A 24,962-nucleotide genomic window follows, 5' to 3' on the forward strand; every position below is an offset into this window, starting at 1 on the left:
GCCCCACCACAGGATGCTCCCTGCACCCCACGGGAGCGGAGGACAGGAGCCCTGGGGATTTGCAGCAAGGGGTGCTCAACAAAACTGGCCTGCATGGAAGCCCTGGCTGGGATTTGCTCTGCCCACCCGGCTGCGGTGGCTCAGCTGTGGTTGCTGGGGGTCTGGAGGGGCATCATGCACAGCTCCGGAATGGTTGAGGCAGTTTGCACGTGGCTGATGTCCTTCATGGGGAATGCAACAGAGAAGGGCTTGGAGACCTTCCACAGCTGAGCTAAGTCTCAATTGGGAATAACACTAACATTTCCCAGAGAGACCCAAACCCGATTAGGAAGCAGGCTCTGGGCTCTTCATGGCTGTGGCTGTTGTGGGTTTACACCCCACTGCACTTATCAGAGCTCCCTGCCAGCTTCCCCGCTGGTGCGTGGGTGCCCTTGACACCAGCAGAGTGTCACACCAGCTCCTTGCAGTGAGCCACGCTGGCAGGCCACCTCCAGGCCGGACACAGGAGCACATGGCTGGCAGTGGGCTGCCATGGCAGGGACACAGTCTGCCGGGGCAGGGGAATGGTGTGGCTACAGCACTGCTGGGTCGGCAGCCGCCGCCAAGCCCAGCCGTGCGCCTGGCATTTCCCAGGCAAGCGGTGCTGACAGGTTGCAGCCTGGCAGCCAAGGCGAGGGCAGAGCTGTGCCAAGCCGGGCGGCGAGGCTGCCGGCACCATGGGGCGGGAGATCCAGCACTGGGGCACAGGGACAAGCCCTCCCCAGTCCCCCCGCCAAGGGGACCCTGCAGGGGCTGAGCTCCCCTCCCTGCACCAGGGTGGCTGGGAGTAGTAAAGTCACTGTGGCCACCCACCCTGCATGTCCCACGTGTTCGGGGAGCACAGGGACCCCTTTCCAGCCCAGGCAGTTTCCATGCACCCCACCCTGCTTGGCTCCCCACTTTCCCCCAGGACTTGCAGCTCCTGCTCCTGGACCGAGCCGCCCCAGCAGCCATGGGCAGCCTGGTGCAGGGCAGCCAGGGTGGTGAGCCTGTTTTCACCGCGTGGGTCCTGGCAAAGAGCCTTGTCAGCCCACAGGGATCAAAGCAAGCGGCGTTTCCCGACCGATACCTGATCCTGGAGCTGGAAGGGAGCCGGGAGGCTGCCGAGTGCCTCCTGCACCGCTCCCACCGCCACGCAGTGCTGAGCGTGCCGAGGGCCCCGCGCTGCCGGGCTGTGTTTTATGGCACTGTGGTTTCTGCCAGCTCCCTCTTCCCCAGCTTTGCCTCCCCTTTCTTGGAGGCAACCGGCTCCCCACGCCCCTCAGTTTATTAAAAATCCCGGGTACCTTGGAAGAGACAACACAATAGTGTACTTGTTACAGCTGCCTCATATTAATGGACTGCCCCTTTTGATTTTAGAGTGGAACTTTTGGCAGAAAACCAGCAACCAAAAGGGAAAATGGCTGTAAAACTCGGTAAAAAAGGGGGGGGGGGGGGAACAACATCCCCCAGCTTTGATCAGAAAGGCTTGAAGATGAATCATGGTGATGCCCAGGCAGATATGCTAGAGGTGAAGTTCAGCTGCAAAGAGGGGACCTGGGGGGAGGCACGGAGGAGGCTGGCCCAGGCAGCGATGGGGCTGGGGTGGAAGGGAGCCACAGCAGCCAGAGGTTCAAAGGCCTCTGCACCGAGGAGCAGAATTGGAGGATTATTCACTTTCTATATTTTCACTCCTGCAGCACACATGGGAATCTAATTGGCCAGGATGAGAAATACAGCCAGACAGCTTACAAGTGGGCTCAAGAAGACAGAAAAATATTTGCAGCTGCAAGCCATTAAAGGCAAACCCAGCCTCGCTCTTACACTTTAATTACCCTGCTGTACTCTCTCCTCCATGTACCAGAGCTTTCAAAAACCTTTCTGGTCTTAAAAGGCCAAGCACAACGCCTGGCTGCACTGGGGCTGCAGCGCGGCATGGTGAGGGCTGCACAGCTCCCAGGGCATCCAGCCGTCGGCTCTCCCCTCGCCGCCCCAACACAGACATCGACACAGCTCCTGCAAGGCTGACAGCAGCTCTGAGCTCCCACAAAGGGGTTAGCTTCGCTTTTTATGGAGGGAGGGGGCCCAGGCTTGTGGGGTCAGGGCTTCCTGTGCAGCCCATGCTCTGCAGGGTCTGGCCAGACTTATTCCAGCACCTCCCTGCAGTGGTGGCGTGTGGCAATGGGGCGATGCCTGCAGGTGTGTCCTCCCACAGCTCCCTCAGCTGCCATCGCTGCTTCTGCGTTTCAGCTCAGCCACTTATTCCCCAGGATCCACACGCACTCGCTGGGGAGATTTTTCCCTTCTCAGTGTCTGGACCCAGCCCAATGGCTGGAGGCAAAGGGTGATGGAGGGACCCCATCTCCCCTTCTCCACCACGGCAGCCACATGTCCAGGTCACTTTTCCCCACGCTAGAGGCACTGCAGGCTGCCTGGGGGATCACGCTGCCAACAGCCACAGTACAGCCACCCTGGGGTGCTGGTGGCACAGCACTGCCCACCATGGGGGCTCTGGATTCAGTGAGGGGTGGCAGGGCAGCGACCAGCCCACCCGGCTGCCACCGTGCTGCTCCCAGCTCCTTGACTGCTCATTTCCTTTTCCGCTCCTGCAGTGACACCAAAGATGTTATTGCAGGTGCTGGCCCTGGCCCCGCTCACTCCCCCGCACGGTTCACCCTGCTCCTCCTGAAACCTGAGAAGAACTGAACTTGGTTTATGCCATTTCATTTTGATGCTCTGAGGGTTAACCTTGTGCCAGGCATTTTTAATCCGGCTATAAACACAGGAGAGGAGAGGCTTTGCAACTTTGCATAATAGGGCAATTTGTTATAGATTATTTTGATGTTTTGATGCAATCTCCTTCCAGACGCATGAGCTGAGAGGGAGAAGGTGTTTTGAGTCTGGACTCATTTTAAATTGAGCTTAAAGCTGCTTGGCGGCACCGAAGGGGCATTGCAGGATGTAGGCAAAGACCCCAAAAGGTGGGGGAAGACCCTCAGGTAGAAGCTTTGAAATGAATATATGGTGTTTGCCCTAGTTTAAGACATAAAACCCAGGTGTGTGCATGGGACAAAGGGAAGAACTAACTGCCTGGAAGTGCTGGTGCTGGGACTGTGTGCCAGGGTGTAGGCAGGGAGCCCTTTGGTCCTGAGTCCCACAGTGCTGGTCCTGGGGGGCTGAGAGAGCTGCCTTGCTTCTGGGGGAGATGCTTCTGGGGGAGAAGCAAAGTCCAGCAAGGAACTGCAGGGGCAGGTGGGCTCAGAAGCCTGGCACTGCCTGGGGACCTCTCTGCTGGAGCCAGCAAGTGAGGGGGTGACGCAGTGTCACCAGCACTGCCCGGGCAGTGGTCACAGCAGAGCAGAGCCCTGCAGGCAGGATGGTACAGAGGCAGCGATGGAGCGCTGCCAGCAGCCCCCGCAGGCCTTCGCACACAGCATGCGGCGAGCAGGGACTCCCGCCTGCCCCACACCCTGCCAAACTGGCAGGAGCTGGCAGGGAGGGTGCTGCGCGCCGGGAGCCCACCTGCACCCGAGGGTGGGGAGGAGGCAGCCGCGGCCCCAGCCGACAGCTGGGGAGGGCGAAGCGAAGGCTAAACAAGGCTGCTGGCCGCTGCTGGCTGCCAGCCCAGTGCCGCCCCTGCGAATCACCCAGTGGCAGATGTAAATCAAACCCCCATATGGGAAGATGATGCCTGGGGCTGGGCGAGGCGCCAAAGCAGTGAAGTTAGCCCCTCCACGGGGCACGGGCCAGCGGCAACCTTTCTGGGCATCATGTCCCCAGCAGGAATTTGCCGTGAGCCGGTCTCACCCCTTGCAGGGCTGGAGGTTCCCTGTACCCTCCAGGAGAGGACCGGCCGGGGGACACATCTTGGGGGTCGGGGAGCCAGGCAGCTGCCGCGTGCCTGGGCCAGTGTCGGGGCTGCTCCCGGCTCTGCCCCGCTCGGCTGCTCCTGGCCCCTGCCGAGCCCCTGGGGGGCAGCGCGGGGGGAGTGGGGGCTCCAGATTGGAACCACATGGAAGCACATTTGCAATGAATTAGGCCGGGAGCCAGCAGCTCTTGCTTGGCCGGGTGTGCAGCCAATCTTTGGGGATTGTCAGCTCCTCCCAGGTTTCCACAGCGGATGTTCCCCGGCCAGAGCGCAGCTGGGCTCTACGAGAAGCTGAGGCCAAGGCAGCCCAGAAGGAGATGAGCACACGCGTGGGCAGGGACCCCCGCCCGCACGCGCAGCCCTGCCAGGTTGAGCAGGGCCCCCATGCGCTCCCCGCCTTGGATGGGGGTGCTTTTAGGGGTGAGGATGCCCCAGGGGAGAGGAGGTGGTGCACAGGAGGGGTTATTAAGCCACTTCCCAGCCTGGCAGCCCTGGGGCAAGAGGGCAGCTGCAGTGGGCATCATGTCTCCCTGCCTGACCCCGCTCACCAACCTCTCAAGCTGCACCCAAAATGTGGCAACTGGGGAGCCCTGGCTCAGACACTGGTGTGAAATTGCATCTTGGGTGTACCTGAGAATAAGGCTAACCTGAGAAGTGGGGAAGAAAAGCTCTGCCTGGCAGCCCTCGCAGGGGGCGAGAGGGTTAAATCAGTGGTACAGAAAGGCTTTGAGTGTGCATGTCAAAGAATGACACTAACAACTCATGTGACAACCTGCCAGGAAAACTTTTCAGATCATAATTCGCATAGCGTTTGTATCATGTTCCCTTCCTGTTTAAAAAGGCAATATGGAAACCGTGCAAGGGGTTATTTGCTGGTCAGGCTGGTTTGCTGGTTACACTCCCTCTCATGCACGTCCCTTTAGGAAGTGATGCCACCATGACAGACATAATTTCTAAAAATAACACCATGGCATTTGTCTCCAGTGCCATTTGTTCTAATAATTCATTCCCAATTAAAGAATAATGGCTAATGATTAGTGGTGGGTGCATACTAAGCCCCTGGCAAAGTCAGAAATTTGGCTTCCTCCCCACAAAACACCTGAGCATCTTCCTCAGTGGTATGTCCCTACTGACGGCAGAGGACAGAGAGGGGACGCTGCCTTCCTCTGCCCAGCCCAGCCACTTCAGCCCTCACAAATCCATCAGCAGTATTTCACTGATCCTGCCCCGTCTCTAAAGGACAAATCGCAGGGGCACCCAGAGGCCCTGCGCAGCTGCAGGGTCACGCAGGGGTGCTTGTCTAGATGTGTCGGGGGCCCCAGAGGCACTGCAGCTCCCCGATAAGGCCATGTCTGCTGTAAAACAGCCTCTTGTTTTGCGAGTAAGGATATTTATGAAATGATAGGCTGCAGTGTTAATCTCTGGTTGGCAAGTGAGTGTGCCAGCAGCACGGCAGCTGGGCACAGCCTGTGAGAGCCTTTTGCCACAGTCCGGGCAGGGAGGCGCTTGGGGACGTCCTGGAGAGCAGCCCGTCTGCTGGTGGGTTTCACCTCCAGCATTTTGCACGGCCCCTGCTCCCTGACGTCCACTCTGCCCGTGCCCAGCTCCTGGCACAGAGGGGCTGGGGCAGGAGCTGCCCGTGCGTGGGCATCCCCAGCTGCGGGAACTGACCTGCCAGCCCCCTGCATGCTAACGGTCCTGCAGCAGCGGCGACCCAAACACAACTCCCCATTGGATTTTTTATCACCCGCATAGTGCTGGCGAAGGAAGGGAGGCCACCGCCAGGGAACAGCTGGGCTCCATTGCTCATGGTCTGGCAATTAATGTCAGCGCTGAAGACAGAAGGGACGTCAGATATTAAATAAACACAACTGCACTCTGCAGACCAAAACAGTCCCCCTGGGGAAAGGCACACATGCACCCGCACCCGCGCCCCCCCCAGCATGGCCCCAGCCAGGGCGCAGGACACAGATGGCTCGCCGCACACACGTGTGAGCACAGCCACACACGCTCGCAGGCTCCCACACAGCTTGGGTTTCACGTCAGCTAAGGCAGAGCAGGGAAAAAAAATAGACCTCCTTTTCCTTTTTTGTTTTCCAGCAGGCTGAATGCATCTGCAAGTGCAGAAACCGCCAAAAACTCTACACTGTGAAACAGGTTGATGCAGGGAAGGTGGCTGGAGCCCTCCAGGGTCTGGGCTGGCCAGTACCCCCACAGCCAAAGCTGCTGCTTGGGGTCTCAGCCCAGGGCTGGACACATGCCCCTGTCCAGGAGCAGCCACATGCGGGTCCCTGCGGGTGAGCACGCTCCACACACGGGGCTATGCCCTGCCCCTGCCGTCACACCCAGCCCTTCTGCTGCCCCCACAGCCCCTCACACTGCGGGGCTGACGGCAGATTAGCACAAGCCCTGCCCTATGGGTTTCTGTGCACCCTGCCAGTCAAACAGTGCGGATGGACAGTCCCATCCTCCCTTCTACCAGGCCAGTTAAAGGCTGTGTTTCCCCCACGTCCACTTGGAGGACACTGAAAGCCTTTTCTCCTGCCCTTTCCCTGCCTGTGCTCAGAGGCAGAGCAAGTGTGAGAGCCACCAGGTCCCTGAGAGCAGGGAGGCTGCCCGGCCGCTGCACGATGGCAGACGCATGCCTCAGTGCAGCTCCCACAGGTGCCAGCCCTTGGGCTGAGCTTGCTGGCGCACTGTTTAGCTCACAGCTATTCCACATGGGCTGCCTTGTGCCAGGCAGACGATGCGCAGTCGGACCACTGGCTCAGCCCCAGCTCCCAGGGCATGCTGACCAGGTCACGGCAGGGCTCAGCATTGCCCCTGGGTGTAGGCAGTGGCACTGGCCTGGGCTCGGCCTCATGCTGCCGCATGGATGCTGCTCTGATGTGCACGTAAGAGCCACACCACAGCACCACGGCATGGCACAGACTGGCGTTTGCTGTGCAGGTGTGCGAGATGCTCCTGACCTCTGCCTGCTGCTGCTGCTGCATCACTGGAGCAAAGTTCCCTGCATCCTGGCATCTTCCATCAACCAGGAGGCGTTTCAGCCAGGTATGTGCACCCTGCACAAGTGTGGGTGCAAAAGCAAAACACAGCAGGCTGGTAGGTGCCCAGGCTCAGCCTGGGTGGTCATCCATCCCTTCTGGCCTTAAACTTGTGAGTCCTGTAAAGGGCAGGGAGGAAAGGCACAGGCAGCGAAACATGCCCCATTCACAGAGGAGAGTGCTGCACCAGCCGAGGGCAGCGCACAGGGTTTTCTGCTCCTGTGTGCGGCAGGGACTCATTAGCTCAGAGCTGGCTGTGCCTACTCTATTCTCTGGAAGCTTTTGTTCCCTTACAGAAATGTAGTCTCTCTCTCCCTCACCCTTAGCCCCTTTTAATATTAAGGTCAATAGGTTGACGATTAAGCAGGAAAAGGGCATGAAGAATCAACCAAATTAAATCTTGTGTGCAAACAGGTGGGTGTGAAATTTCAGTCAATGGCTGGTGTTATCAGGGACCCCTGGGATCCCAATTTCCCAGGGGAAGACTGGGCAGCCCCAGGGGGATTTGGGTACAAAAACTCCAGACATGGGAGAATAGAAAAAAGTCTTCTCAAAAACCAATATTGACAAGGTCCCTGTGTTTGCACCCTGGCTTTCCCCAGCAGCACAAAGGGAGATGATTATCCCGGGTCCGGTGGGGAGGGGATGACGGGAGCTCAAAGGTGAGCCGCCCCCTCCCCAGGTCCCCTGGCCCCAGCCCCTCTGCTTAATCCCCCTTGCGCCCAAGCTTTGAAGTCGCCAGAGGTCGAATATGGGATGTAAATCACGTTAGCTGCAGTGTGTGATCACAACGCCGCTGCGACACAATGCTGTGCTTCCCCCAGCGCCCGGGCATCCCGCCGAGCCGCAGCCAGCACCGGGCTATAAACAGCCCCAAGCTGTGGAGGAAAGCGGGGACCGAGGGTGGGCTGCAGCAGGGGTCACTCGTCACAGGTGGGAGAGAGGCTTGCGCTCCTCCACAGAGCCAGGAGTGGGAGCCGTGGTGGGCACCAGCGCCCGGCAGCCGCGGGGCTGCCGATAGCAGGAGGCTCATCCCTGGGATTAATTAGCAAAGGCTGTGGCCACAGAGCAATGTAGAACATGAGCATTTGCCGGGGCGTTGGTTACCGGGGCTGTCCCGCAGCGTTGCACATCTTGTAAGCATTAGCATCACGTAAGAGGAGCCTGCACAGAAGGACGCAGGGTTTATTGGGTTGTAAACTGCGTTGTTCCCATTACAGTAATGACATTGCTGGTGAAGAAATGTGCCTTTCGCACACGAGGCTTGGGAACCAGGTGTGCCGGAAGGATACATAGGGGTTTGGAGGCTCTGTTGTCACCAGTGGGATGGGATAACAGAAAGAGAAACAAAGCAGACAGGGGAGAAAGCAGGAGGAGGCACCAAGGAGATGCTACTGCTACCCACAGGGCTGCTGTGTCCTTCAGCCCTTTGCATTTATCTGCCCCAGTTCCAGCTCCGCCAATGCTCAGCCCCCTGGCTCCCTGACATGGGGCTGCACACCCTGCGCACCACCTGGAAAGTTCAGAGCCGGGGTGTGAGGGTTGACAGGGAGACAGCAAGTATGTGCCGGCTCCTCGGCTCTGTTCTGATGCCCTTCACTCTGCCTTGCTCCAGCACTTGCCATGCCTCCCGCAGCACCTGGCAAGACGTGACGCATGGGGTTCACTGCCCAGCACAGAACAAGGGCACTGCTGCCCAAGCAAGCACCCCCGAGCACCAAGACCATCCCTGCCCTGCTGAAAAATCTCCTGTGCTTAATTTTCCCTTAGCCAAGGAAGCAGCCTTCAAAAGAAGTGATGGTGAACCCAAATAATTAACCCATTTCCTTTTTTCCCACTACCTAAAATACATCCATTCTTTGCAGGCAGCAAGTTGACTGTTTTAAGGGGTTTTTTCACCATTTCACACCCAAACCAACACTGGTTGTCCAAGATCAGCACCAGAGCTTATCAGTCATCACCGTCTGGCTGCACAGATCTGGATGAACTGTGTTACAGGCCTGTCCCCACCAGCCTGGCTCCAGATGCCCCGGGTTCTCCTTGGAGCTGCCACCCGCCTCAGTGGCCCTGGCGGACCTTCCCAAGCAGGTGCCTGGTGGGAAACACAGGACCTGTCATCCTCCCCAGTTGGTGACAAGTGACAGAGAGAAGCTGAGTGATGCTGCGGATCTGAACCACATGGCATCAATGCCTTCACACATACCTGCTAACAGGACCCAGGCACGGGTACCAGCCCAGCTCACCTCCCCGGGCTCCCCTTCACCCCTTGGCAGCTGGAGGAGCTGCTCCATCCCTGCCCACTGCTGCAGCACTCGAGCAAGGACCCTGGCAGTTAGAAAATATCCAATTTCAAAGCTTTTTTTTTTTTTTCCTTTCTTCTTAATTGGGAGACCAGATGATTATTTTTTTTTAAAAACAAAATATGTTGTTACCGTGGAAAATATCTGCTCTCCACAGAAAATGCCTTGCGTTCGCTGTACACATTGTGAGCCATACCAGAAAACATCTGATGTGCTTCCAAAACCACTGGGGCATTTCTTTTCCTATTAGAATGGAAATTTTCTTCAGGAAATAAGTTTTACCTAGTTCACACTGACATTTGCCACAGCAGAGAGCAAGAAGCCCTGTGCCCATGCCACCCCTCCATCTCCCAAAGGTGGCATCATACGGTCACTCTGGCATGACCAGGCACCCAAACCTGCAGCACAGACACCTGGCTTTGACCCAAGCTTGGACACAAGTCATGTGGGTTTCCAATCACCAGCCACCAGCACCCATCCAGGCTGGTCCAAGGGGCAACCGTGGCCTTACTAGGGCAAAATTATATCTGTTTGAGAAACACAGAGGAAAATACGTTATTTTAGTCCTATCAGCATCTCCCTGGTGCAGCGTGGGAGCTGAGAGGAGCACAGTGTGCCCACCAGGCTCCCCTGGTCATGCTGGCCTGAGGGCAGTTACGGAGATGCCCTTTTCTGCCCCACAGTGAGAGCCGTCCAACCCTGCAGCACTGCTCTTTGTCTCAGGTCAGAAGGAAGGTCTGACATTTACTGTGAAATAGCAATGTTTGAGTATTAGATCTGGAAAAGTGTCCTGATTTTATCACCATTATCTTCTGCCCATATTGCTGGTATTTCACAATGTGAAGTACCAACAATGCCCAAGACAAACATCTAATTTATTTAGCATTAGCCAGTACAGTTGTACACCATCAACACTAACTGAAAATTTAGAAAACCGAACACTGCCATTTCAATTTAGCATTTTCCCAAGATTATTCTATAGGAAGGAAAATAAAAATAAAGAACAAAAATAAAATTAAAAAACCTAAAAAGCCTGAAAAATTTCACTTGTGTCTACAAAATTCATCTGTGGTTAGCATAGATGTTGGGATGGTGATTACAGCAGCTCTACTCATCAGTTTTCCTGCTGTGTCCATAGCACAAGGTAGGATGCACCCAGGGATGACTGCTATGGTCTCTCCACAACAGCTCTGTCTGGATCTGAATCTGACAGCCCAGGACTTAAACTCTGCCCAGCTCGGGAGGAGCTGCCACCTTTCCAGCTGGGGGACTGTGCCTTAATGCTGTTCCCCCAGCAGATCCCCTGGGGACAGCAAAGAAAATTGCCCATGCCTCCCCACCTGAAACACATCTTGTTTACTGACGGCTCCTCTTCAAGTGTTTATATGTTCAAACCAACAGAGGCTCGCCTCGCACGCTGGGGAGCCCGGGGGCTCGGCAGGCGAGGGCTGGCATCGCCAGCAATGAGCTCGGTGCAGATGCGGCGGTGCTGCACGGCACAGCCGGCCAGGACACAGCCATATTCTGAATTTCTTTCTTTTTTTTCAAGCAGACTTCTGAGAAAACATCTGCTGTGCCCCGAGCCCGCACCAGAGCTGAAGATCAAAATAAAGGACTTTTGTCTTTTTATTAAGCATTTTAGCAAACGTGACTATTACATTCATATTATATTTCCCTGTTTTGTACAAACACGTTTAAGTCAGCACTAAGAGGATTACATTTATGGCACACCAATCTCTGCTCAAATGGGCTGACTAAAGAAACTCTTGTTAAACAGTATTTTCTCTAATGCCTGTTGCTTTTCTTCCTTGCTTTAGTGCTCAGACATCTATCCAGGCTCCCTAAATCCACCCTCCTCATAAGCTTTCAGATCAAGACTCTTCCCCCCTCCACCCCCCTCCGCACCCTTTAATACAGCTGAAGATGAACATTAGCGCTTGGTTCAACTGCACTGGAAAGGGAAAGGGCAGATTCATCAAAATCTTTATACCTCCATAGAAAAATGTAGCCTTTTGCCTTTCCTCGAGTGAATGCCTTTTCTAGAGGGTATTCATTAGGGGTTCGGTCTGTTTTTGCAGACAGCTCCACAGATGTTGACATTTTTTTTCTTTGCTGGGTTAAGACGCCTTCTATAGGCTTTCAGTCTTTATTTGTTACTTCTTTATTATCCAAGAGGGGTTTTTCTTTCTTTTTTTTTTCCTCCTTCTTTTTTTTTTTTTTTTTTTCCTTTCTTCCCAAGGAGTTGACTCGGTTCTCTGAAGAGAGCAGTGGTAGTCAGGCTCATTATTATCTCGGGTCCTTTTTCATCGCCCCGGCAGGCCGTCCGGGGCCGCGGGGCCATTGTGGTGGAGCAGCAGGTATCTGTGGCACGGCGGGGTCAGCGCTCTGGCCGGCGCAGTGCCTTTGTGCGCCTGCCTCGTGCTGCTGGCTCTGTTTGTCCGGTGGTGGGAAAGGTCAGGAGCACGCCATCACTCCATACCTGAGGTTTTGTGTTTGGCCACTGCCTAGAGCTTATGGAAATAATTTGTTGGAAAGCAATCGCTGGACCTGGTGGGGAAGCAGAGTGAAGGGGTGAAGGTGTGCCGGCGGGGATGGGGGTGATGCCAAAGCTGCCTGGTCCAGCAGACAGGCTGTGTCTCTTGCGTGCTGCTTGGGAAGCCGTGGGCTTGCCATGGTCCACAAAGCTCACCTTTATCATCACCTTTACACATTGAGATAGCTGGTTTCCCATGGTGAACTTTGCAAAAACAGCAATTTGGCTCGGTGTAGAGGCTTAAAGCATGATGCAGGCAGCACCCTAACACTGATGTCCCGATCTCCGTGACCAAATGCACCACACCTTGCCCAGGACCCATCACCCTTGCCTGCAGACATACATCAGCCAAATACTCCATCCCAGTGCCAGCAGATGTTCAAATACCTCTGCCCCAGCTCCCAGAGAAGATTTACTGTGTATCTAATTTTACCAAAAAATGTTTGCTGGGACAGACAGAGGGACTGGCAAAGGCATCATAATTCAGGTGGCGCTTCAGGACCTGCCGTAACAGAAGCTGGAGGAAAGGGCTCCAGCTTATTCACGGCTGGGCTCATTGTGTCACCCTGCTGCTGGTGACTGCATGTCCAGGCCATGCATTATCTCTGGGAAAAGGAAAGCCCTCCCGCTCCTCCCAGGAGCCCTCCCAGCCTGTTCCCACACTGTCCGGAGTCACCAGCCCCACAGCCATCACGGAGCTTCCCAGCCGGACTCCCAGCGTGAGCCAGTGGCAGGGACAGGTGGAGGCGACAGGTACCTTTATCCCACCACCAAGAAAAGCTCCAACATCCCATTGGCAAATTCTCCCCCACTGAGAGAAGGGTCTGAGATGATTCCTTATTTACAGCAGGAGCAGGCAAGGTGGAGAGATGGAGCAGCTTCTGGAGAGCTGTGCTCCCAGCCCTTAACCTCTCCTCCCCTGATGAATTTATGCCTTAGTGGGGCACATCAGCTCCAGTCATGGGGCAGCTGGTGGGCATTAAGGGTGACGTGATCCCCATTAGTGCTCGCCATCTAAATAACACCAGCCGTGGACAGGCAGGAAGGTGCCTGGCCAGCAGTCACAGCACTGCAGGGTTGCACTGTTGCTGGGCGCCTGCACCAGGTGCCTGTCCCCAGCCACCCTCACCCAGCCGAAGGTGGAGCAGGAGGGGAGCAGCTCCCTGCTGCCAGCTGCAGCCCTATGTCCCAGCCTGGGACACTGAGCTCATCAGACAGGGAACGGATGGGAATGTTGATGGGGACACCGAGAAGTGTCACATTTAGTCGCCACTACCAGTACACTGAAAGCTCTTGCCGTTTTCCCCTTTTTTATCATGGCTTTAACAGGAGAGCTGCCATTAGCTTTACACATCACCCTTGGGGAAATAGTGCTGATAAATGCCTGAGATCAGGTAGGTGGGGTTTTTTTTTCATTACTTATTATTCTGGAGAATCCTTCCACTGCTAAAAGCAAGAGGAGAATAAGCCAGCTCTTGCAGCCCGATAGTGATCCACCCAAAGGGTCATGGCTGGATTTCGCATGCCTTGCTCTGTGCAGGTGCCTGGGGGACCCTGGCAGGCAGGGCAGGATCTGGCCCAGAACAGCGCTGTCTCAAAAGATCTTTCCTTGGGGCTGAGCTCCCCATTTCCCCCTGCAGAGGGATCCGTCCCCTTCCAGCACAGCATTTCACCCCAGCAAACTCCCAGCACAACCTTGGGCCAAAGCGGCTTTTCTATAAAAGCGGAGCGATGGCGTTCCTCGCTGTGCCTGCCCTTCCCCACTCCGGTGTGTTTGTGTCAGCTGTTGCTCCCCACAAGCATGCCGCCATCGGTGGTGCTGCCCGGCTGGCACTCACGTGCACTGGCTGGCATCAGGGATGTGACGGAGCCCCGGGTGCAGGACCTGCAGCAGCCTTTGCATGAACATTGCAGGCACTGAGGTTTATAACCCAGAAAATCTGGGCTCTGAAGGGCTCTATCTGGTGGGGCAGGAGGCGTGCCGCCCTGCCCAGAGCCACTTTTATGCCATTGTGCCTTTTCAGCATTGCATTAAGGCAGCCAAAGAAGGGGGATTTTTAATGGTTCCAGGGGAACAAAGCGTGAACATTCTGCCCAACTTCATTACAGAATCATCTGAAACGCTTGAGGAACGTTTCCCACTAATTATCATAAATAGCTGAAAAAAATCTTTCCCTCCCAAAGCAGGTTCCAGCTGCCCCTCTGTGTTTTCTCACCTCCACTTCCAATAGCCTGACCCTGGCCCCGCACAAAGGGGAGACCCCATCTCCGCTCACCCCCCTGTGCCTGGGGGCTCTAAAGAAATACAAACAGGCAGCAGATTAACAGCACTTGTTTGCACCTTAAACAAACAGGCAGCTTCCGCCCCTCCGAGCTCTCCTGCTGCCCAGGGGAGGAGGCACCGGCTGGTTTTCCTTGCCCTTGCGCTCATGCCCTGCCCAAATCCTGGGTAAAAGCATGGGCAGCACAAGGCGTGATGCAGGCAGACCAAGGAAGGGGACGCTGGGGGTGCCAGCCCTGTGCCCCCTTGAACCTCAACACCGATGCCTGGGTGTCCTCCGCTGCCCCAGCTGCCCTGGGGGAGGCTGGGCCCCTGCCCTGGTGAGATGTGGCTGCAGCCCTTTTGCAGGAGGACTGGGAGATGCCAAGGCCGAAGCAGATGAATGAATGTCCCAGTTCAGGTCCTGCCCCATGCATCTCACAGGGCTTCTTGGTAAGGCACAACCTGACGTGGATGCTGTGGGTGAAGGATGGGGAGGGACAGACAGACTGTGCAGAGAACACATGGAGGAGCGGTGCTGGTGTTCAAAACCACCACCAGCATAGAGGGAGCACAGCAGCAACACTGAGCAATGACTGCCAGCCACCATCACCTCCGCTGAGCCCAGCGGGTGCCAGACATGCTGGCCCAGCCAGTCCTTTGGCTAATCCCAGGAGACACAGGTGCCTCTGCCAGGGAGCTGCCCCAGCTCAGCTGCTCACCCTGCAGGTCCCATGTTGCCCATCCCACCTGTCCAGGCAGCACTGCCAGCACCTCCTTGCTCCTAGGGACACAATGCCAGCCAGCCCCTTCTCGCCCTGCCCGCAGCGCATGGAGCAGCCAGCCCCCAGCCCCTCAGCCTGCTGGGGCAGGCAGTCCTGAGAGACACGGGGGCTCAACCCACACCAGCGGTCAGCACCACGCTGCTCCTGGCACAGCAATGGCACGTGTTTGGGGCCAGCACACGAGGCAGGTGCCCAGGGAGGAATCCACAACAGCACAGCCGTGGGCTGGGGCAGGTTCCCAGCAGTGAGCCAGCAGTGGAACTCGTCCTCCAGGTTTGCTCCCTACCCAGGTTATTGTGCAAATCCCCCCATGCAGGTGTTGTCCCCCTTCCCACCAGCCACAAGAGAGGGCTGTTGCTCACAAGCCCCATTCTTGCCCACAGGGCACCCCAGGGACAGGCAGGGGACCAGGGGCAGGTGGCAGGGACAGGCCACTGCACCTGCAGTGCAGGGAGCTCCCGGTGGGGCTGATGGGCAAAGGGGTTACAAGTCAGTACCACAGCACCAGTGAGAGGGCTATGGGAACCATGGCTCACCTGCACAGGGCAGGAAGAGAGCCAGTGGCAGCTGTGGGACTCACAGGCCATCCTGGAGACCCTCCTGGTCCCAGCACCACTCAAGGACATGCATGCATAGTATCCTGTCTCTGCTGCTAACTGGTTGTCACCTGAGGCTAACTATGAGGACCTCATATTGGGAAGAGATCTATGGTGTCACACGCAGCCTGGAGATGCCACATAGGGACACTCACCTTTTTTTTCCAATGCAAGACCAAGAGCATCCTGTGTAAGGAGTGAGCAGGGGGAGAGCAAAGGGAGATGCTGCCTCATTAGGTGCATGGGCAATCCTGGGCACTCCTCACCGCAGGGTGCTGTGGATGCTAAAATCTTACCTGAGTTCAGAGAAACCAGAGAAATCCAAGGATTAAAAAAATCATCAGGTGCTACTCGGTACAGTGGCTGTCCTGCAAAGGGCTGCCCAGGCTGCCCACAGCAGAGTGAGGAGGGTGTACTGGGGGCTGTGCGTTCCCTGGACACCTGCACCTCCCCTCTGGGAGGAAGGTCTCTCCTTGGCGTTGCGGCAAGGTGAAGCTCCAAAGCAGCAAACCTGTGCACTGGTCTCCCCGGTGCAGATCCCCCATGCCCTGCCCCATCCCCAGGTGCTCTCTGGCTGCTCTTGCTCAGCAATCGGCAAAGCCAGGCATGTTCCCCACAGACTGCCCAGGCACATCACCCCCAGGACGCCCAGCATCCCACCCACCTCTCAGCCCCTTCCTTCCTGGGGGGACAGCAGAGCGAGCCGGGGCAAACAGGAACAGCTGCTAATTCCTCCCAGCCCAGCACAGCTGTAGCCCTCCAGGGATCAGCCCCACAGGGATCGAGAGAGCTGACTCCTGCCTGTGAGCCAGCTGCACCAGCCTGGCTCTGGGAACACGAGCGGCTGTATTTTCGTTGCAAATTAGAAATCAATCATAGCAGGAAATTCCCGTGCTGAGAACACCCTGGCTATTATTATTTTACAGCACTCAAAGGTGTTCTGGGCACTTAGAAAGATGTGGCCTTTTCGGGGTATTATGGGGCAAATTATTTTTAAAGGCAGCTTTAGGAATGTTGGCCGTTTGGTTTCCAGAGCGGGACGGGCACAGGTGGAGGCTGTGGGGCTTTGTGCTGCTTTCAGATCCACCACCGCTCTGCAGAAGGGGAAGCAGCACAGTCCAGAGCGAACACCTCTAGCCTGACCCCAGCTTTATTAATAACGAGTAATTAATATGAGAGCGGACGTGCCTTGTGTCTCTGAAGACCTTTTAAGATGTGATTATGTTGTGCTAATCTCACCCCGAAGTACTTCCCTGTTTAGACTGCACTGGGCCATTAAATATCTGAAAAGCCAGCGGAGATCCCCCCCCTCCCCGCCCCAGGAAATGCTCGGGGTCTGTTCCCCAGCAGCCAGGCCCCCATTTCGAACCCTCTAAATCAAGTATTAAGTCGAGCCCATCTGGACTGCCAGGAAAAACACTCCCTCCCCCCTCATCTGTGTCTCATTACCCACCGTGCCAGCCTTGGCCCCGCTCGCTCCATCCCACCCAGATGTGCTGCCCCGCGTTCGCCTCCCGTATTTCACAGCCGTCAGCAGGACTTCAAGGAGCAGCCGAAGAGCCAGTAACACTGCACAGGCTCTTAGCAAAGACATATATCCAGGTCCCTAACGCATAGCTGCAGGCACACACTCAAACACAAAGCCCCTTTCCCCCTCCCTTAGTCTTGCACCAGGCAGGGGAGCTGGGGCACTTGGGGCTCTCCGGCCGGGAGGCTTCTAAGCCGCTTCCCCGCAGCTCTTTGCCCAGCACGTCCTGACTGTTGATTTTCAGGGGTTTTCCCACCGAGACACCCCCAAAGCCAGGCAGTCCCTATCCCCATGCCTGGGGAAGGGCACCCAAAAGCAGGGCAGGACACGGAGCAGGTGCCGTCGGCAAAGGCGGTGAGTTGAAGACAGACACCTGCAACACTGTAGTAACCAGGGTCATTAAATTTGGGAGCAGCTTGCCTGGCACAGGGCAAGGTCAATGCTGAGCTCAGAGCAAAATAAAGTACCCAGACACCAAAAGCAAGGAACAATCTCATTCATTAGCTCAGAAATCTTCTGGGCTAAAGCTTTCCAGTGAAACTTTCAGCACTTTCTGCTATGGTAGAAAACGCGCAGAAACGCCCACTTTTGCTTAAGTTTGGCACTCTCCTGGCTCTGGCGATAGCCCAGGACTGCAGACATGAAGTCAACACATCAGCCTTTCAGTTACCAGGAGAGTTAGCCCCTTCCTCCTGAGCTTCCAAAGAGCTGGTGCCCAGCCTGCAGTTGGAGCTCAGCATCAGGTGAGGTTATGGCACAAGAACTACCATGGCCAGCCACGCCCAAACATCACACTTCCAAAGAGGCCAGGTGGCATCGCAAAGAGGTTTTTAGGGACATGAGATGCAAGAGGGGAAAGAAAAATATGTCTCTTGTCTCACTCTGCCTCTGTCTGCAAGAGGGTGTGCAACCCTGGTCTTGCACCCTGATGGTTGCTTGCTGGTTGGGGACGCCACAGTCCATCAAGCAACAAGCATCCCCTGCAGCAGGTCACGGCAAGAACAGCCCTGGGATGCAAGTACTCCTCTCGCCAGCCCTTCAGCGCACAGCAGAGATGCAGGGGGGGCTTTAATACCAGTGAGAAGAAAATGGAGAAAGAGAGGCGATGAGGTCAGTGTCATGATGGACGTACAGGCACTGACACCTCCCGTAATGTGACACAGGGAAGAAGCCTGGGCGCAGGACAGGATGCCTTGGGATGTCCTTCCCCAAGGACTGCTGGCGCTCTGTTGGGTACCTGCCCGGGATGGGGAGGAGGTGCAGGCGGGGACCCCGACCAGACCCTGCAGCAAGAGCTGGCCGTGCCCGAGGTCCAGCAAGGTCCCACCTGGCCGGCTGCGGGGTCTCCAGCATTTCGGTGCGGTGCTTCCAGCGCCACTGCTCCCGCTGGCCCTGGGCAGGCGGTGGCAGCCACTGCCTGTGTCGGGATGCCATCTAGTGTCGCTTGGCAGAAGGGCCCGTCAGGCTGTGACACCACGCGCAGGCTCCCCATCGCAGCACCTCCAGCCGCCAGCTGGGAGGCGGCCCCGAACAGCCTGGGTGCTGGGACACCCACCCCTGGGGACAGTCCGCGCCCCAGGAGATACGCACCCCAGCAGGGCTCCAGGCTCCAAAGGAGGATGACGGCCATTGCCCAGGAGCAGCAAAGCTCAAAGCGGCGCCCGGGGTTGTTCAGCAGGTCCCGGGGCATCGAGGGCTTGGAGACTCAGCAGCCTCACCGGTGGCACAGGGTGGCCCCGGCAGCAGGTGGCTCGGTGGAGGAGAAGGGCGAGCATCCCCCATAGCAGGGTGCAGCCCACCTGCAGCACCAGCGTGGCCAGGCTCAGGGCCAGGGAGGCCCAGCAGTACCGGGGGCTGGACTGCAGGGCAAAGCCCCAGGTGTGATGCCGGCTGGGGACCAGGGGTGGGGAGGCTGGCCAGGGGCTGCTGTGGTCTGGTGTGGGGGGAGCAGGAGATGCTGGGATCCGGATGGTGCCTGCAGGGGTGGGAGTATGTCGGGGGGCAGTGGGAGTGGGCTGGGTGCCAACCATGGATGAGCCCCACGTGGTGGCATGGTCTCTGCCTGGTGCAGGAGCTTGGTGGGATGGGCAGTGTGAGGTCAGCAGGACCACACCTGGCACAGCAGCCCTGGGAGGTGGCCAGAGTGCCGTAGCGGGGGCTGAGACAAGGGAGATGCTGGGTGTCCCCAACGGGATGGTGGCTGGCCTCTCCGTGGGCAGCAGAAGAGCAGGAGACACTTGTCTAGTGGTGGCTGCCAGTGGGCTGCTTGGCAGCAGTGTGGTGGCAGAAACTAGAGTGGACAGTGCAGGCTCTGGGCTGGTGGCCCCAGGAGGCTCTAGGCTTGTGATGGCTGGAGTTAGACACAGGCTGAAGGCCTCCTGTGCCACAGCTGGCAATGGAGAGGTGATGGAAACCCTGGGCAGCATGGTTGATGATGGAGTGGCAATGGAGGCCTTTGGCAGCACAGTTGGTGATCCGGTGTTGATGGAGGTCTCTGGCAGCACAGTCGGTGATGGCGTGGTGATGGAAACCTTAGGCAGCACAGCTGGTGATGGAGTTGTGATGGAGGCCATGGGCAGTGCAGTTGATGATGGGGTGGTGATGGAGGTCTTGAGCAACACAGCTGATGAGGGTGTGGTGACGGAAGTGTTGGGCACATTTGTTGATAATGGGGTGGCGATAGAGGCCTTCAGCAGCATAGTTGATGATGGGGTGTTGACAGAGATCTCAGGCAGCACAGCAGATGATGGGGTAGTGGTGGAGGCCTTTGGCAGCATGATTGATGATGGTGTGGTGATGGAGGTCTTGGGCACATTTGTTGGTGTTGGAGTGGTGATAGAAGCCTTTGGCAGCAGAGATGATGATGGAGTGGTAACAAAGGCCTTAGATGGCATGGTTGGTGATGGAGTGGTGAAGGAGGCCTCTGATGGGGTGGGTGGCAATGTGGCAGAGGTGGCCACAGGTGACAGCACAGTTGGTAGTGCCATGATGGGAAAGGCTGCCAATGACAGTATGGTTGGTGCTGCAGTGGGCAAGGCTCCAAGTGACACCAAGGTTGACATTCCTTGTGATGATGTGGAGGTGAATGGCAGAGATGGGGTAAAAGAATCTGAAAGAGGCAGAGTAGCTGGGCAAATTAACTGGTCATCACTCAGTGATATCACCGCTTGCCCTGCCAGGTGGGGTGGACTCTTGCATGACACCTGGGTGGACAATCTGACCTTCTCACTGTTGCCCAGGATCCAGCTGTGCAGGTAGCAGAGGTTGCAGTCACATTTCCATGGGTTCCCACTCAGATACACTGAGCTGAGCTTCTTCAGGGGGTCCAGGAGCCCTCGAGGGACACTCTTCAGTTGGTTCTTCTGAAGGTTGAGGGTTTTCAGATTTGGGAGGGAAGAAAAGACCTCATCATCCAGAGCACAGAGCTGATTTCTGTCCAGCTGGAGTTCCGTGAGCTTGCTGAGCCCCGTGAAGGCTCCCCTTGGCAGGGCTGTTAGCTGGTTGTGGGACAAGATAAGTTTGCCAAGAGACGTGAGGTTGACAAAGATGCTGTCTGGAAGCGTGGCCAAACTGTTCCTGCCCAAGTCCAGTTCCTGCAGGTGTGGCATGGTGTCAAAAAGGCCACAGGGGAGTTCTGTAATGTGGTTTGAACCCAGAGTCAGCAGCTTTAATTTGTTTAAAGCAAAAAAGCCCTGAGGTGGGAGAACCTTGATGAGGTTGTTGTCCAAGAGGAGTTTCTCTAGGTGAGGCAGGCTCTTCAGGAGCATGGGTGGCAGAGCCCTGAGCCTGTTCCTCTGGAGGCTGAGCTCCAGCAGCCCTGTCTGACTATCTAGCAGCCCCTCTGGGAGGTCCTGCAACTCATTCTCATACAGCCGGAGGACTTGCAGCCGTGAAAGTTTGCTAAAGGCATCCCCAGGAAGAGTCGTGATCCTGTTTCTAGCCAAGTCCAAAAATGTTAGATTGATAAGAGAATCAAAGACACCTTCAGGAAGAGAAGGGATTGCATTGATGTGCAGGGAGAGCTCTTCCAAATTTTCCAGCCCATCAAACAGGCCTTTGGGGATATATTTGAGGTGGCTGTCTCTCAGCTCCAGCCTCCGCAAGCTTGGGAGGTGTTGGAAAGTACCCACAGCTAGTTCTTCTAACAAGGCACCAGAGATGTCCAAGTCTCTCAGTTTGTCCAAATTATCAAAGGCTCCAGGTTCCACTGTCTTGATCTTGTTGCCAATAAACAAAATCTTGATCAGGTTGGGCATGTACCTGAAGGCACCTTTCCTTATAGCAGTGATGCTGGTTTGCATAAAGATCATCTCAGAAATGAAGGATTTTGCAGTCTTTGGGATCTCTTTGACATCATTTTTTGTCCCTCTGTAGACCTCCTGGTAGTCTTTGGGCATTTCATATGGATCTTCACCTAGGATTTCATTTTGGCATTTATGGGGATGGAATGAGAGGAAGAAAAGGAAAAGGAAATGCTGGTACATTGTCCTGAAAAAAAGTTTTCACAAATCAGTTATGAAGAACAAAAAAAATCTCTATCCAAAGCTCATGAACTGTGGCACCACGCTGTTGTTCAGCTCTCAGGACTCTTCTATTCACATATCATAACTCATTTTATGAGGGAGAGACTGTACCAGCCAATGTACACGGCATTTACAAGAGTTCCCTGTCATTGGTACCAAGGGATGGAGAGGAAGGGAGAGCGAGCCAGGTCACGGCTCAGCACTGGGAGGCATCCAGGAGGGACAAGGGCTGGACGGTCTGTTCTCTGGCCCTCCTTCTCCCACATTTGGACTGTAGGCTCAGCATCTGTCTGGGTGAAGAAGGCAAAGTGCTGCTGCCCGTTAGCACTGCCCCAGCGAGTCCAGTTACTCAGCAGGGCAACAGCCCATTCATGCAACAACAGAAGCAGCCAGCCCTGTGCTTGCTAATGAGGGATCAGCAAGGGTCCCAGGAGCCAGCCAAGACCAGATGACCTTGTTTACTCAGAATTTCCACACTGTGCTGGATGGACTTGCTATTTCATTGGTGCTTCCCTCATTTCAGGGGGGGGACATTTAAAACACGGCTTCTAAGCATCTCCTTCTCGGGATTCTTGCTAATTGCATCATATTTTGGCCTTGGTTATGCAGCTCTGTCAGATAGAAATGGTTAACCTGTGAGCAGCAACCAAGCTTTAGAGCAAGGCTCATTAAAACACTATGAAATGCCCACAGATGAACTCTTTAATACGTAACATTTAGGGCTCTGACCTGCAGTTAGGAAGTGAAGTCACTGATGGACACCCACCAGTAGCCACGTAAAGCCCACCACTTCCATTGAGTCGTTTGGAAACACTCAGCTAACACATTAGCTGGGGTTTAGTGGTCATGAGCATTGTACTGGAAACACAGCTTTCAGCTTGTGATTCACAGCCCTGGGTGGGAGCCATGGAAAAGGCTTTGAGTTCCTTCTTGGGTGTCCATTAAAGCTGACCACGAAAAAAAATCTTATGCTGGGAGGGTAAACGTGCTATGAAAAGGGGTGGGGGTGTTTGAAAAATGGTGAGAGGTCAGCAAATACGGGAGGTGAAAAGCTGCTGGGTTTGAAGGGAAACCGATGGGTGGTGAGGTGTGTGCCAGTTGTCTGTGGGGTTCCCCAGAGGAGGAGCTGCTGCTGGTCCCTGTCCATCCTGTCCTCAGGGAGACTGGGGTACAGGAGCCAGGGGTGCGGGTGGAAAAGTGCCTGCTCACTTCAGCTACAAAGGCACCACAATGGGTTAAATGCACAGGTGGGAATGGCTGGACTGAGTGCGTGGGGATGAAAATAAACATTTTTGAACTGCAAAGCTCTTTTTGTATCACTCCCTCACCCCATCTGGCTGCAGTGGACCTCGGCGTGGTCCCTTTCTCGTCCCACCCTCCAACAGCACAGGGACACAGAGGAACAGCCCCAGCTCACAGCACTGCAGCCTCTCCTGCTCTTTGCTGCAAGGAAACGATCAACAGCCCACAGAGCCACCCCTCCCAGCACATTTTAAGAGCAAAAAAAGAGTTTTGTATCACTTACTTGGCCGAGAGCTTGTGAACTAGTTCAGCTGCCAGAGCGAGCCGTTCCGTGCGAGGAGTGAGGCCACCAGACAGGGGTCCCACCACCTGGCCATCCCTTTATCCACAGCTCAGGCACAGGGCTTGGTTTCACACAAGGTCAGGGCACAGGTCTGCGTGGGGAGATAAGGGGCAGGCGGGGAGCAGGCAGCAGAGCTGTGCCCCCGGCATGGGAGGCCATTGCAGAAACCCCTCGGAGAGGACACAGGCATGTACTCCCTTGGTGTTATCTGCTGGTGTCACTTGACTGGTCACATCCAGGGAAATGTGAAGATCTCCAGGCCAGCCTGTTTTGTAGCTGATGGTCTCTGCAGACCCATATCTCTGCCAGCTTCAAAAGCACCACCCCCACCAACACAACAGAAAGTAGTTTTCCTATTTAAAGCTTTTCCTATTAAAAAAATCCAGCTGTTTCCTTCCTCAGGAATTGACTTATGTAGCTAAAGGTTCTGCTCTAAAGCCATTTGTTTAAGCTTATAGCAGGGATAACGTCTGTGCCCAGGCAGATATGCTGACAGCCGGGCTCTGGGCTCAGCCCCACACCTCTCCTGCTGCAGGGCTGGGGCTGCGAGCTGTGCTCCTCTCCACCCCAGCACAAGCCAAAGAGCCTCCCGTGGTGACACCCGGGGCTCCTGGCCAGCACAGGGTGTCTTGTGGGAAGAAAGACCCTGCTTGTTGCAAAGACTTAAAATTAGAAGGCATCCATGGCTTCCCAATGGGTAATCACACTAATTGCATTTGAAGAGTTCTTCAGCTTTCACCTGCCTTAATTAGGACTCAGCTTGTACTTGTTGGGCCTCGTTATACCTTCCCTGGCAACCTAAAAACACTCGAACTACCTCAGCTTTTCAACAGCCTACCCCCCTCCAGTGTCAATGCCATACTTGTCCAGGTCCCCACTTGGTGCCAGGCTACAGGGTGGCGGGGCCAGGCTGTGTGAGGGGACAGAGCTCGCAGCGGGAGTGACACCAGCCTCGCCAGGCTGTGGTGCAGCAGCTGTGCCACCATCTGGGGAGCCGCAGCCAGCCGCCACATCCCTGCTCCAGGCTTGGAGATAGCCCAGCCAGCATCACCTGCGAGGTGGCAGTGGCGCGGTGGCGGTCCCCTGTGCGGCAGGGGTGGCAGCGTGGCTGTGCAGGACCGCGTCTGGGGTGCAGCATTGCGCACCTGCCCACCGGGGGGCATGGGGCCAGCACTCCGGAGCACGGCTGGGATCGCAGCCCACCGCCAGGGCAGGTGGGGTGGACACGGCACGGAGCCTCCACGCTGCTCCCGGCCCCCGGTGGGGCAGCAGCGGGGAAGGGGCTGGCAGAGACTCACAACCCAGCAGCAAAAGCAGCGCAGCGCCGCGCAAAGCCCCCCGCTCCCGGGGAGGCTGGCTCAGAGGGTGGGTGGCCAGGCGCAGGCCGGGCCCAGGAGAGCCGTGTCCCAGCAGCCGCAAGATGGTGCAGCAGCACCGCCCCGCACCGCTCCGCTCCGCTCCGCTCCGCACCGCCCCGGCGCGGCACGGCCGGGAGAACGGCGCTGCGGGCGGGCCGGGCACGCACCGCGCACACCCACGCACACGCACCCACGGACACGCATCCACACTTGCTCTCTCAGCGGAGCACCCACCCAGCCTGCCACCCCCGGGCGGCCAGCGCCGCTGGGACTTTGCGCCCCGCGTCCCCACGGGTCCCCGAGCTTGTCCGTGGGGGTGGGAGCCCACCCCGCAGTCAGGCAGCCCGTGCCCCTGGTGGGCGGTGGGCAGCGCTCGCCCACGTCTCCCGTGGGCACCCCCGGGGGTTAGTGCCCGGCTGCAGCCCAGGGCAGCGAGCAGGAGCCGAGGCCGGAGAGCCATGACGGGCAGAGGTGAGCGTGCCAGAGCGTGGCACCTTCCCACCCACGGGCACCTGCACCCATGCCACCGCGCGTGGCCCCAGCTGAGTCCCACCCGGCCAC

General features: G+C 56.5%; 1 protein-coding gene and 1 long non-coding RNA gene across 3 annotated transcripts; one reads left to right on the top strand and one right to left on the bottom strand.

The window, feature by feature from the left end:
* Positions 1-2,003: 2,003 nt before the first annotated feature.
* On the top strand, positions 2,004-16,224 carry LOC308072769. The gene is made up of 2 exons (XR_013931784.1): positions 2,004-11,907; positions 11,949-16,224. It is a non-coding gene; the product is annotated as an uncharacterized lncRNA (long non-coding RNA).
* A 1,191-nt stretch (positions 16,225-17,415) lies between these two features.
* LOC308072762 (uncharacterized protein) lies at positions 17,416-24,907 on the bottom strand. 2 transcript variants are annotated; one of them, XM_080410086.1, is made up of 2 exons: positions 22,984-24,907; positions 17,416-21,349 (listed from the first exon to the last, which is right to left on the bottom strand). In XM_080410086.1, exon 2 carries the CDS (start codon positions 21,330-21,332, stop codon positions 18,585-18,587), a length of 2,748 nt encoding a protein of 915 aa, XP_080266212.1. In that variant the 5' UTR covers positions 21,333-21,349; positions 22,984-24,907; the 3' UTR covers positions 17,416-18,584. The 2 variants fall into 2 exon arrangements, with proteins under 2 accessions (XP_080266212.1, XP_080266211.1); XM_080410085.1 differs by having other exon boundaries at positions 17,416-21,423.
* Between the last annotated feature and the right edge of the window lie 55 nt (positions 24,908-24,962).

Source organism: Falco punctatus (genome assembly GCF_963210335.1).
Source record: "Falco punctatus genome assembly, chromosome: 13".
In the NCBI taxonomy this organism is placed as follows: Eukaryota; Metazoa; Chordata; class Aves; order Falconiformes; family Falconidae; genus Falco; species Falco punctatus.

Excerpts from the sequence above, each read along its gene's own strand:
- LOC308072762 (XM_080410085.1), bottom strand. The coding sequence starts at position 21,419 with ATGTACCAGCATTTCCTTTTCCTTTTCTTCCTCTCATTCCATCCCCAT.